We start from the raw sequence: 13,591 nt of genomic DNA, 5'->3' as shown, positions 1-13,591 counted from the left end.
CAGTGCCTGAGACAGATGCTTCCTCTCAAGGCCTGTGAATCCTGCCTCTTGTGTGAGAAACCTTCCCTGGACCCATATTTTTGTCAGACACAGACTTTAGAGTAGTGTTTAGATGGTAGATTTGGGATTCAACTTGCCTGCACCGTCACTTGCCAGCTAGATTATAATGGGCAAGTAACTTATCCTCTGGGCCTTTCTTCCTTTGTAAGTTGGCCATACTAGTGATTCCCCTTTTATAAGGTCACTGAAGATCCACCGTTTTAATAGTGCTGAGAGCCATGCCCATTTTTCAAAACACAAGCATTGGAAATATTCTTATTCTTTTACTTTTACTATTTACTTTGCTGGAAAAAAAAACATTTAAACATTGTTTTAAGAGTTGCCCACCCACATTGGGGAGGGCCATTTGCTTTACATACCAGTCCACCCATTTCATTGGCAACCTCTGGGAACACTTTTAGGACACAAGCAGAAATAATGTTTTATCAATTATTTGTATAATCATCCTGTAACCTAATCAAGTTGCTATAAAAAAGTTAAACATCATAGTCAATGTTTTCTAATTTTAATTAGTTTCCTAATTTTTGCCCCTACTGCCAACTCAGTAAGACAAATATGCATCTCTAGCCTGTCACAGGAATGTCCCATTTCTAGGGAGCAGCTCCTGCAGGCCAAGAACCTCCAATCAGGGTACACCTGACACAATCCCTTCCTGACACTGCAAATCTTTCCCACTCCTCTGCCTGCCAGCAAGTATCCCCCAAGCACAAGCAATGGTGGCTGCTCCCTCAAAACGGTAAACTTTGATTAAATAGCTTTGCAGCATCTCACTTGGGTGGTCTTTGTTTATTTCCACACATGTCACTGAGATTTGGGCTTGTTGCTTTCAGCAAGCAGCATTGTTTACTTGGATAAACATAGGTCCCAAGCAGATTGTGAGCTCAGAGGCCTGGAGAACTTCTATTCAGGGCAGAGAGGCCTTCGAAGAGGAAACCAGTAAATGTTCCTCCCATGGAGCCTGGTTCTCAAATTTCAGCACGCAGCAAAATTACCTGGAAGTGTTTTCAAAACACATTGGCTGAAACCTGAAATAGGAGATACACTGAGTCTCAAAAGAGAAGTGTCCATGAATCCTTGGAATGCAAGAAACCTGCCCACAGACCACTGGAAGGCAAAAGGAGAAACTCTTGAGCAACCTAGGCTATGTCCTTGCACCCACACCCTTGCCCACAGAGTGTATGTAGCATAATGCCAGGGGAAGGCATGAGCTCAAGGAAAGCTGGTGTGAAACTGTGTACCTCCACCCTGACTCTGCCTCTATTTCAACCCCCTTGATGTGTCCCTCCATAAAAAAATTTGAACCCCAGACCAAGGCATTGCTTCTTACTTTAGAGATAACCTCAATTTCCCTTGAGTGAATCATCCTTGCTTTCCTACATAAATCCCATAAATTATTTTCTGTGATGTTTGTCAAGACATGTTAAGTCTTCCACTCATCCTGAGTCAAGGACCCCGTCTCAGGACTTCTTGCAATTCTCCTCAGGTGACAGACCCACTCCTGGAGTTTCCTTTTCAGTAGGATTGGGGGACTGAAAATTCACATTTCTCATCAGTTCCCAGGAGCTGCTATTGCTGCTGTCTGCCCAGAACCACACTTTGAGAACCACGAGCCCAGGCCATGAGCAAAGCAGACCTGACCATTGTACCCCAGGGTTGCTTCAAGCTGGGATCAGCTTCCCACTCCAGAGCTCTTGCAAGTCCTTTCAATTTTGGCCTCTGAATCTGAAGGGATCTTAAAGCAGCAAGTGGAAGAAGAGGGAACTTAGTCTTCTCTTAGGGTCTCTGTCCCCTCTCCAGATTTATATAAGTAACAATGTTTTTGAGCAGGGTGCATGCCTGTCATTCCAGCTACTCAGGAGGCTGACAAGTTCAAGGCCAACCTGGGAAACGTAGCCAATCTCAAAATAAAAGGGCTGTGGTTGCATTTCAGGGTAGATGCCTCTGGTTTCAATTCCCAGTAAAACACACACACACACACACACACACACACACACACACACACACACAAACACACACACAAAAGAATGTCTGAAGAAACAAAGGAAGACTGGTAGAGGTAGAAAAACAGACGAAGACATATTAAGTCAGAGAAAGAGAGGAAGGCTGGGGATATAGCCCAGGAGTAGAGGTATATGAGGCCCTGGTTTAATGCCATTAGAAATACCAGGGTACCACAAGGAATCACATAGGAGCTCAGAGGTAGCTTGGCAAGACCAGCTTTTCTTCTGCAGAAGGGTATGCTACCAAACAACTCTGGCAAGCAAGCACACCTGGGTGGCAGTCTGGCTATTTTATCCCTAAAGCAGCACTGCCCCTTGCTCTAATAGGAGGAACTCAGGGTTACTACCATCTACACAATTGGCCAATTTTATTTATTTATTTGTAAGTTTTTGAAAATTGGTTCTTTTTATTTATTCTTTTATATTTGTTTTATATACACACACATAAAATGTAAAAATATATGCATATATATTTAAAACTGTAAATGCATTAAGTAGATATATTATTCAAAGAGGAAGACTATTATATTTTATCTAAATACACACACATTATATATATATATATATTATATAATATATAATATATATTACATTTTAAAAAGAAGAAAGAGGGGAGTCAGCTCTCCCCATTAGTTTGGCCCTAAAGAGGGAAAAGCTTCCACTGGAATCACCTGAAGACCTTTTAACATACACCCAAGACTGGGACCCTGTCCCAGATAATGCTTCAGTTACACTAGGGCAAGAAACTGGTGATTTTCTTTTCTTTTTCCCCCATGCACTCTAGGACCTCGTGCATGCTAAGCATGTTCTACCACTGAGTGACAGTGGCAGTCCCTGTCAATATTTTAAAATATCCTCAGGCTATTTTAGGGTGCAGCTGCAGTAGAGAACCACTGACATAGAGAGCAGCACCTTTAAGGTGCACTTATCCCTAACCCCTTGGAAAGCTCCTCTCCGTAGACAATGGTTTATTGCATCCTAGAAGCACAATGACACCCCTCTACCTGACCACCACTGAGGTGAACATGACTATTTAGTCTTTTAACAACACATATATGAATTCACTCACTTGTGCATTCACAAATGAGTACATACTTTACAAATTTATAAGCCCAGTGCCATCAGAAAGGCTGACTCCCTGGGCCTCTAAGAAGTGTAATTTCTTCCAAAATCAAAAGGACCATATCTAAGAGCTAAGCTCACCCCAAAACCCAAGAATTCCACAATCACAAAGAGTCAAGAAGGTGTGTGTGTGCTTCTTAGTCTGCAGCGTTCCTTGTTCTGCCCACCCATATCCTGGGGTGAAAAATGGACAGTTACATTCTACAGATTATTATAATTAAGGAGTATATGGAACTCATTTTTAAAAATAGCTTCGTTGACTTTTCATAGCTTATTTTTTTGCAAAGACAAATATGGTGAAAAGCAAGTGAGGATTGTTATTGTTTAGCATGTTTAATTAAATAGGTCTTTCTTTCATCCTCCTGGGAATTAAACACTGAACAGTGGATAAACACAGGGAAACCTACCCGTATTAATTTCTGGTTTACTGCCTTTATTCAAAAGCGGGGTGAGAAACAAGAGCTATGTGATCTGGAATCTTTGTGTATTAAGCAAAGCAGTGAAGGTCTACCCTTCGAATCTCCTATGGGATTATGCCAATTCGGTCCCCCTTTTTATCTTCTCTCTCTCCTGTCTCCTTGATGAACTCTGCCCCCCTTACCAATTAACACCTGGAATTAAATTAAAACTTTTCTTTACTCGCCACCTACATCAATTGTGACTCTTGTTTAAAAAGGACAGAAAACATAACTGAAGCTGACCTACTGGGCAGAGAATGTCTTGACCTGTCCAGAGTGTGTGTTGGATCTACCATTCCGATGTCACTGGCACCTATTTTCTTTCATTCTTTCTTTCTGTTTTTGTTTCTTTTAGCTATACAGGACAGTAGAATGTATTTTGATATAGTATACATAAAGTACAACTTCCCATTCATCTGGTGGTATGTGATGTGGAATTACATGGGTTGTGTATTCCTATATGAACATAAGAAAATAATGTCCAGTTCCTTCTACTGTCTTTCCTGTTCCCATTCTCCCTTCCTTCCCTTCATTCCCCTTTGTCTAATCCAAAGTACTTCTTTTTTTTTTTTAAAGAGAGAGTGAGAGAGGAGAGAGAGAGAATTTTTAATATTTATTTTCTAGTTCTCGGCGGACACAACATCTTTGTTGGTATGTGGTGCTGAGGATCGAACCCGGGCCGCACGCATGCGAGGCGAGTGCGCTACTGCTTGAGCCACATCCCCAGCCCCAAAGTACTTCTAATCTTCCCTAACCCCCCACTTATTGTGAGTTAGCCTTTGCATATCAGAGTGAACCTAAGTTCTCTTCTCTATCTCTTGATTTCCATTGTCTTGATTCCATTTCCAGATAGTTCTTCCCCTTGTGGAGCCCGGATGCCTACATGATGAGTTTTGTCTTTCATCCTCCTTGGTTGGAGTCCAGGAGAACATAGGAAGTTTTTGTTTACCTCAACAACCCAACTGAGACTCAGGTCTTGACTACTGAGCTGCTGGAATCACATGTCATCACTGGCCCGATGACTTAAGACCAGGACACTGAACACACAGAGCTCAGGCCAAGTCACATCAGGAGGCATAGAGTTGGGAGTTGAGCACAACATTAGTACCTGGACTGGGAATGGAGTGGAAGGGTATTAGGGTTTGGCTCCTGTCTGAGACAGTGCAGGAACACTCAGAGGTGACACTGGGTTATGGGAGGTATAACCTAATAAATGGCTTCATCTACTGATATGGATTAACTTGGTTGTAACTGTAAGTAAGTAGGATGTTGTTGGAGGGGGTGGATCACTGGGGACATGACATTAGGGTTTATATTTTGTCCCTGGAGTGTGCAGCCCTCTCTCTCTGCTTCCTTGTCCCCATGGTCTGAGCTACTTTTCTCTTTCACATCCTTCCGCCATGATGTCCTGCCATGATGTTGGGCCCTGAACTATGAATTTGGACAGCTATGGACTGAGACCTCAGGGAAAATAAATTTTTCCCTGCTCTAAAATTATTCTTGTCATGTATTTTTTTTTAATTGCAATGGTAAAAAAGCTGATTAAAAAAAAGGAGAGTCCAAGAGGTGGAAGTAGTCCCCCAACCCCAAAAAAATAGTGAACAGTTACAAAAAGAGCAGGTAGAGTCCTGTTTTACAGCAAAGGACATCTTGAGGTTTACTTAATGAAACAGACTGCTCTATACCTTCCCTTGCTGGAGTCTTTACCCATCAAAAGATTTGGTAGTTGCTAATCAAGCTGTTTTTGATAAAGAGTTAGATGTTTTAGGCTTTAGGGCCAAATAATTCCTGTGTAGTTACAACTATTCAACTGTGCACTTTGTGAAGAAACAAATAATACCATAGACAATATATAAAGAAGTGGGCTGTGTTTCAATAGAACTGTATTTGCAATTACAAGCAGTGAGTTGAATTTTCTGACTCCTGATGTCAATCATGGGAGCTAAAGTAACACTTCATCCTCTCCTATCCTCCAGTTTAACCCTAGCCCATACTCCAGATCCTCACTGTCCTTGTATAATCAGAAACAGAAAAACAGAAATGGTATAAACAATGGAACTAGCTGGGTATGGTTCATGCCTGTAATGCTAGCTGAGGCAGAAGGTTTAGAAGTTCAAGGCCAGCCTCAGCAACTTAGTGAAAGCCTGCCTCAAAACAAAATTAAAAGGGTTGGAGGTATAGCCCACTGGTACAGTGAGAGAAAGAGCCTACCTAGCATGTACAAGGTCCTGGTTTCAATTCCCAGTTCTGACAAAAAAAAAAAAAACCCTGCAAAACTAAATACAGATTGGGTTCTGGTAAGTATATACTAGTAGACAATAAATAGTTGTATCAGCATATGGAGAAGGTACATATTCGTAGCCACAAAAGTCACATTTAAGAACCAAGAGTGACAGCTTGAGAGACTAAACAAATGGATTTTATTTATTTATTTATTTATTTATCTGTTTGTTTTTGGACTTTACCACTGAGCTACATTCCTAGTCTTTTTTATTTTTATTTTTTTTATTTTGAGACTGGGTCTCACTAAATTGCCTAGGCTGGTCTCAAACTTGTGATCCTCCTGCCTCAGCCTCCTTCATCACAGAGATCCCAGGCATGTGGCTCAGGCTTGACTCTTAATTTCAGTGTGTTCCATATTTCTCTCCTTGGTTCCTCAACCCCTCTCCCCAAGTCAGGAAAAGCTCTCGTTTTTGTAAGGAAGTCTGCTTATCATAGAGCCCTGCATTCTTATCCAATCTATGATTTAACAAATAAACTCTAACCTCCAGTCCTCTATATTCAACTGCAACAAACAAGCACAACAATGTAAACCTTTTCTCCCTCTAAGTGCTTGGCTATTGCAATATATGGAAATAAACAGCATGGCTTTCATTGCTATTGTCTCTGCTATATGTCTAAAAACTATTCAGAGTTGATGGATTGCTTTAGGCTATATCCACACTCCCCTGAGTGTGGCCAAAGGATAGCACAAAAATGGGAATGAAATGGGAATGAAAAACCACAATTAGTATTTCAAAATGTATTGTCTACTTGTAATTGTTAGCACATTCTATCAGTTTACATCACCAGAAAGCCAGATCCAAAAGTGCAAATGGAACATAATAACCCAAGATTCCATAGACTAAATTCATACTAGGAGAGATTTTAAAAGGAGAAGACCAGAGGATGTAAGGCAGATGCCTACGCAACACCAATACTGAAATAAGTCTAGAGACGGTCAAAGAGAATGGGGCCAGAAAAACTAAGTGTGCTTGTCATAAAGTCAAAAGAAGAAGATGTTTCCACATGAATCAGGAGTCAAATAGGAACGGAGCCAAGAATTTAAGTAAGATAAAGAGCACTGCCTATTAGATTTGATGACAAAGAAATCACCAGTAATAGACTTAATCATGAAATTTAATTGTCAAGATGTTTGAATGTAATTTTACAAGTATAATGAATTATGAGAGTTTAAGTGAGTAATAATACAATTATTTTCATAACCAGAATGAATTTCCCTGTAACATTCAGATTACGTGAGATGACATATTTCCTTTTTATTTATTTTTGAGAGTGAGTTACATGAACACAAAAAAAGTACATAATATATGTCTACAGCTTAAGAAGAATGATAAAGATGAAGACCCCACAAGCTAGGTTAAGAAATAAAACATTACTAAAACCTAGAAATTTAAAAGGCCTGCGTGCCCTTCACAATCTATGTTTCTTTGAAATCTGTGTTTTGTGAAATCATTTCCTTATTCATGCTTACATTACTACTTACGTATGCCCCCTCTAACAAAATATTATTCATTTTATTTGGATTAAAACCTTAGTAAATATAACACTGAATGTATTCTTCTGCAGCTTGCCTTTTGTATTCAATATTCTGCTTTTAAGATTCATCCATATTGATGTACAGGACTACCATTTTCACTGCTGTAGGATATCTTATCCTATGAATAATACATAATTTATTTATCCATCCTTCTACTGATAGACACTTGGTTTGCTTCCCATTATTTTGTCTCATTATTAACAATATAAGTATTAGTGTTCTTATGCATGTCTCCTAGATGGAGTCACAGGTAATCCAAACTCTCCTTCTACACATATATACATCTCCCCATTCATGTCTGATGTCCTTGTTTAGTGACATTGAGGATAACTGCAAGGAGACTATCTTAATAATGAATGGATGTTCTTTGAATTAGTATTTCATCATTATTTTGAAATATTTGATATGGAAAGATTGGCTTCGATTCAATGTCCATTAGCAGCATCACAAGAAATTTCAACATAACATTTGTCAAAGAAGAAAAGAACAGTCGGTTAGATTCTGTGTATAATGATGTCAACTGCTAATTTTTGAACAATTGTAAAAAGGGCTTTAAATTTTGCATTACTTCCTGTGTGAACAAACTTCTTGCCATTGTTGACCATTCAGAATCTCAGAATCTAAAGAGATCATTATTAAACGTCTTGAGCAGGCAGTTATTTCAAGCAAAAATTCTGATTTTACAAAATGGTATGCTCCTGGAAACAAGTTCAAGTTCCTAGTTTTTAAAAATGTAAATTATTTAATCTGAACACCTTACGAAAATTCAATACTGTCCTTAATGTCTTTGTCCTTAATGCCAGCCTCTGAGATGTCACCCTGATTCTTGCCCTCTTCCATTCACATCATTGTGTAGTTCCCTCTCTCACTGCCAAGGGCAAACTTCCGTAACTCAAAGGGTTATGGCAGAAACGACAGTGCGTGACTTCCAAAGCTAAGTCATAAGAGACACTGTGGCTTCTTTTTCTTCTCAATCACTTGGTCTGGGGGAACCAGATGTAATGTTAGGAGGACACTCTTGCCCTCTTGCATGCTGAAAACTTGAAGCATCCTGCCAAACAACTGCACTGACCAGCTAGCCACGAGAGTGAGTCATCTTGCAAGTGGCTTCTCCAAGCCCACTCAAATCTTCAAATGATGTAGCCCCTGGTGACATCTTGCCTGCAATATCATAACAGACCCTAAGCCACAACCACCCACCTAAACTGCTCCAACATTCCTGATCCATCATAAACCCTGCCAGGTGATAAATGTATATTGGTATAAGCTGCTAAATTTTGGTATCATTTGTCTCACAGCAATAGATAATTGATATATTTTTTTTTGCTTTATGTTTCTTATCATAATTATACAATGTAAGGAAAATAACTATTTTCAATAAATCCTTCAGAGATGTCTCCCCTAAATAATCTTACAAAATGGAAAGATATCCTATGGAGGAAAACAAAAAATAAAAACAGGGATTGCAGTGTTGAGGAGCCTTCAACCTTAGACAGACATCTTCAGGAGATCTTCATGGGCTCTTTTGTCTAAATTTTTTGTATGTTGGAGCAAGGGGACAAAGGAAATGAAGGGCAAAAAAAAAAAAAGCCACACGGGGGATGGCACAGATTTTATTTGAAGGATTTATTGAAAGTGAATGATCCCCACTTCATTCTGCATACCAAGCATCAGTGAGACTGACACATTTGGAGGCTCTAGGTCTCAAAATGATAATGATGCTCCCTATGTGCAAGGAAAAAAAAGAAACTATATAAAATTATATATGTAAGATGCCTCTGACATTTCCATTTTTTTTCCTGAAGCTTTTTTGAAGTGTCAACTATCAAATTCATTTTCAAAATAATGTCAGTGCCCCACTTTGTCCCTTTCTTCATAATTGGCCCGATTATTGTTTAATCAAGCAATGATAAAACAGTCTTTAGAGACATAAAGATTCATGTTTGAAAGTGAAGATTTTTTTATCACAGCAATGCCTGTGTCCCAGTTATTATGAAATCAATCATTTCACCTTCTAGGCAGTGGTGTTTTCCTGAGGGGCTCTTGTTAGCCAAGCTGCCTTTGATAAGTGCTATTCTGTTAATACTCCTTTGAAGCCTATTATAAACATCTACTTTACCAGAAACTCTGCAGTCCCTGGGAAGTTACGAAAATCAGAGTGGAGGGGCAGAAGGAGCTCCTTACAAATCTGCAGGCCTCGTGCTGACTCACTTGTCCATTTCTTTGGTACCCATATACCCTAATCTTCCATGCATATAAAGGGCCAAGCTCTTTATCCTGCTCATGGAGAAGAAATCAGCAGATGACAATTGCTAATGCTAAGGTTAGGAAAGACTCTTCACGCTATTTCTTTTTGGAGATAAGTTTTGCATATAGGACAGGATGAGGAGGCTCTGAACATCTTTCAGATTTACAAAAGCTTCACTACATATAAGAAGAACTGATTGGGATCCTTGCCTATGGAAATAAAGGGGATCTCAGATTATGACTACTCTTTTGGCAGATGAAGCATGTGCCTAAAACACAGGCAAAGAAAGACACTGAAAAGTAAACTTCAAAAAAAAAAACTGATATTATGGAGCTGGAGTTGTGGCTCAGTGGTAGAACACTTGCCTATCACATGTGAGGCACTGGGTTCGATCCTCAGCACCACATAAAAATAAATAAATAAAGATATTTTTAAAAACCTGATATTAAAAGTTTCAAGCTGAGCTTCCCAACATGATAATGATTAGCCACGTTTGCCTATTTATCTTCAAATAAACTTAAAATTTCAATTCATCAGTGGCACCAATGTACTTCATGTCCCTTATGGCACACCTGTGGCTAGAACAAATATGGAGTGCTTCCGTCATTGCAGAAAATTGTATTGGACTAGTATTGTCCTAAAGTATTTAGTTATCATCGTGAGAAATAAATTTTAAAAATTCACTGAATTTCTTTACATCTACATTATGATTGGCACTGTGTTTAAGTTTTCTAGATTACATATTTAGGATACAGATAAGAGAATCATACTGTTTGCAGCGTCTGGAGACCTCTGAAGAACTGAATCTGACCTTGGCCAAAAGGATCCTTAAAATGTCCTATCATTCTATCTATATATGGGACACCGATAAAAACCTATAAAAAGCTCAATTTAAGGTTTTTAGGTTTTATAGGTTTCTTACATATAAGACGATGGGATATGAATTAACAGTATTTGTATGTTTGACCTCTTATCCATGCACCCGACCAATAAGCCATGGCTCTCCACAGTCACCCTTTAGCACCTCCAAGCCACCAAACCCGCAATTCAGCAGGGGCCTAGGCTCGTTTCCTAGCAACAGCGACGCGTCCCCGCCCATTCCCGCGGCTCCCCGCCTACCTTATTAGCCTGGAAGGGGCGGGTCTAGGAGCCCTGTGCCCAATAGGAGGGGAGCAGTGGAGGGAAGTCCTGGCCGCGTCCCCGTCGCTAGGGAAACCGATGCAGCTGGAGGCCGCGCGCGATGCCGAGCGCTGAGGAACGGGCCGCGCTCGCAGCGGAGAACGCGGACCCGGAACCCTGCGCCGACCCGAGACTGCGTCTCCTAGGGGCCTGCGTGGCTCAGAGCCTGCGGCCGGTGGCGGGAGCCTGGGAGCGCTGCTCAGGGACGGCTGAAGCGGAGCAGCTGCTCCAGGCCTTCCTGGGGCGCGATGCTGCGGAGGAGCCGCGGCCGCTGCTGGTGGTGCGGCCTGGGCCCGGGGGCCTGGTGGTGCGACCCGGGTTGGACGCGGGACCCGAGTCTGGCCCTGCCCGTGCTAAGGGGCTTTTTTTCCTGCGCACCAGACCCGAGCCTCCAGGGCCCCACAGCCTCCGCGGCGCTGTGCTCTGCGGGGACCTGCCCGCGGCGCCTCTGGAGCACCTGGCTGCGCTGTTCTCCGAGGTGAGGGTGGGTTGGTGGCCCCGCTCTGGCTGAAACTGGGGTGGGGGAGGGGGAGGAGCCGAGAGGGACGGAGGCGGGGCCATAGGGGGAGGGGCGAAGCTGCAGGGGAGGGCTAAGGGGCGGGGTCATAGGTAGAGGCGCCAGGCCAGGGCTGGAGCCCTGACCAGGAGCCCAATTCTGGAATGAGGAAGGAAAATGGGGGCTGAGGCAGAGTGGGAGAGGAAGGGCTGGAGCTGGATGGAAACTAAAATCAGGAGAAGACATGGTAGGCGTGGATGGGATGGGTGAGCTGTAAGATGGGAGCCAGAGGAAGTCTTGAGTGGAGGCCAAGCCAGAGCTGAACACGAAGGGGCTGACTTGAGTTCAGGTCCCAGTTCAAGCCAAAGTGGAGAAGAGGCCCGAGTCTGAAGAGTGCCCAAGTCCTGACCGGTTTTTAAGTCAATTTTTTAATCCCTTCTGTAAATCAGGAAGGGCTGAGGACAGGAAGTGGTGAATAAGGGGGCATTTCTAATGCACCCAAGGAATGAAAAGCAAAGTTTTTACTTTTGCATAGGAGTTTAGATGGAGGTGTCTGTTTCGATTTCCACCTCATTCATTCATCACACAGTCATTTGCCAAAAGCCATCCCTGTGCCCGCAGAAGTTTGAGCATCCTTTTGGAGATGCCCAGAAGGCATTTTGGAGGGATCTGCCTGGAATTCAGGGAGGAAGGTGGAGATGTGGATTATGCTTGGTGGCACTATACTGGAGCCCTGGAGAATGCAGGAGGGTTCATGGGAGTACTCAGGAATGATTCTTGGGCCACTTAGACCTTCTGGAATGGGAGCCAATTTCCTTGCCAGTTGGGCACGTGAGCTTCTGGAGACTAACGCTCTGGGCCTTGCCAATTGTGAAACAAGTGTTTTCAGAGAACCAGTTAGATGTGATGGGAATACCAAATAATAGAAGACAAGTTCCCATCCGTGAAATGCTTAAAAAGCCAAAACATGTAATTAATCATGTATTCCAAATATTTAAAACTGTTTTGATTGGGGTGAGGGTAGAGCTTCCCTAAAAGTTGTCCCAAACACTATCTCCACATAAGTCCAAGCTTGGGTCAAGTCCCCTAATGAATAAAGTTAGAAAGTGTCCTCGGGTTCAGAAAAGAGAGGTATGCATATTCTGAGAAGCACTCTTGGCCTTAAGTGTTGAACTGGCTCCTGAACAAGGAGAAGGATCAGGGTAAGTAAGGATCAAGGTAACTTTCAAGGTATGAGGACAGTTGAACAAAGATTCAGAGACAGGACAAACTAGTGCATATGGGGGACAATGTGCCCATCTCAGAGCTGTGTTGTGGCTAAGGAAATACAGTCCAGTAAGCAAAAGTAATTTTAAAATAATTCAAATCCTCACATATTCAAGATTTTTTTCTTGGTGCATTGAAAAGGATTGGAGACAAATTGAATATTCTTCATTTGGAAGCTGGGTGAATGAATTATAGTCCATTTATACAGTGAAATATGTTGGAGCTGTTAAAAAGAATGATTTGATATATAACACCCCCTTAAGGTAATGCTTTTAATTTTGGTGTAAAACCCACATAACAGAATTCATTCTCCTAACAATTTCCAAGTATACAGTACAATATGGTCAAGCATATAGAGCAGATCCCCGGATTCTCCCATCTAGCATGACTGAAACCCTTCATGTACCAAACAATTCCAGCATCCCCTTTCTCCTGCTCTTGGCAAACACCATTGTACTGCCTGTCTCTATGAATTTGGCTACTCTAGGCACCTAAGTGGAATTGTGTAGTATTTGTCCCTTTGTAACTGGTTTCTTTCACTCAGGCTAATGCCTTCAAGGTTCATCTCTGTTATCACATATGGCAGGAATTTCTGGGTTTTTTTTCAAGCTGAATAATATTCTGTTGTATGTATATACCACATTTTATTCATTTATTCATTCCTCTGGGATACCTAGTTCACTTTCATCTCAACTATTCTGAGTAATGCTACAACATAAGATAACTGTTTAAACAGGTTCGGAATTACATGTATAGTATGCCACCATTTATGTTAAAAAGAGGAGTGAAAATTCTAGAAAGGGTATAAGAGAGAGAGGGGGAGGGGGAAAGGAAGGGAGGAAAGGGGGAGGGAAGGAGGGAGGACCCTCTTTAATAAAGTGATCCATAGTCTAGGGGATCTGAGTGGTTGAAGTACAAGAGTAGGTAGAAGCTATATTTTTC

At 41.6% G+C, this 13,591-nt stretch overlaps 1 protein-coding gene across 1 annotated transcript in view; it reads left to right on the top strand.

The window, feature by feature from the left end:
• The first annotated feature begins 10,948 nt into the window (after positions 1-10,948).
• Positions 10,949-13,591, top strand: part of Dnah9 (dynein axonemal heavy chain 9) — a 340,627-nt gene continuing 337,984 nt past the window's right edge. The window contains exon 1 of the mRNA XM_026390513.2: positions 10,949-11,365. Coding sequence (XP_026246298.2) covers positions 10,949-11,365 — 417 coding nt within the window. The remainder of the gene's footprint in view (positions 11,366-13,591) is intronic.

Source organism: Urocitellus parryii, chromosome 7, assembly GCF_045843805.1.
Source record: "Urocitellus parryii isolate mUroPar1 chromosome 7, mUroPar1.hap1, whole genome shotgun sequence".
Lineage (NCBI taxonomy): Eukaryota > Metazoa > Chordata > Mammalia > Rodentia > Sciuridae > Urocitellus > Urocitellus parryii.
Note: the sequence above shows the minus strand (reverse complement) of the source record. Positions and strands in the feature narration are given on the sequence as shown.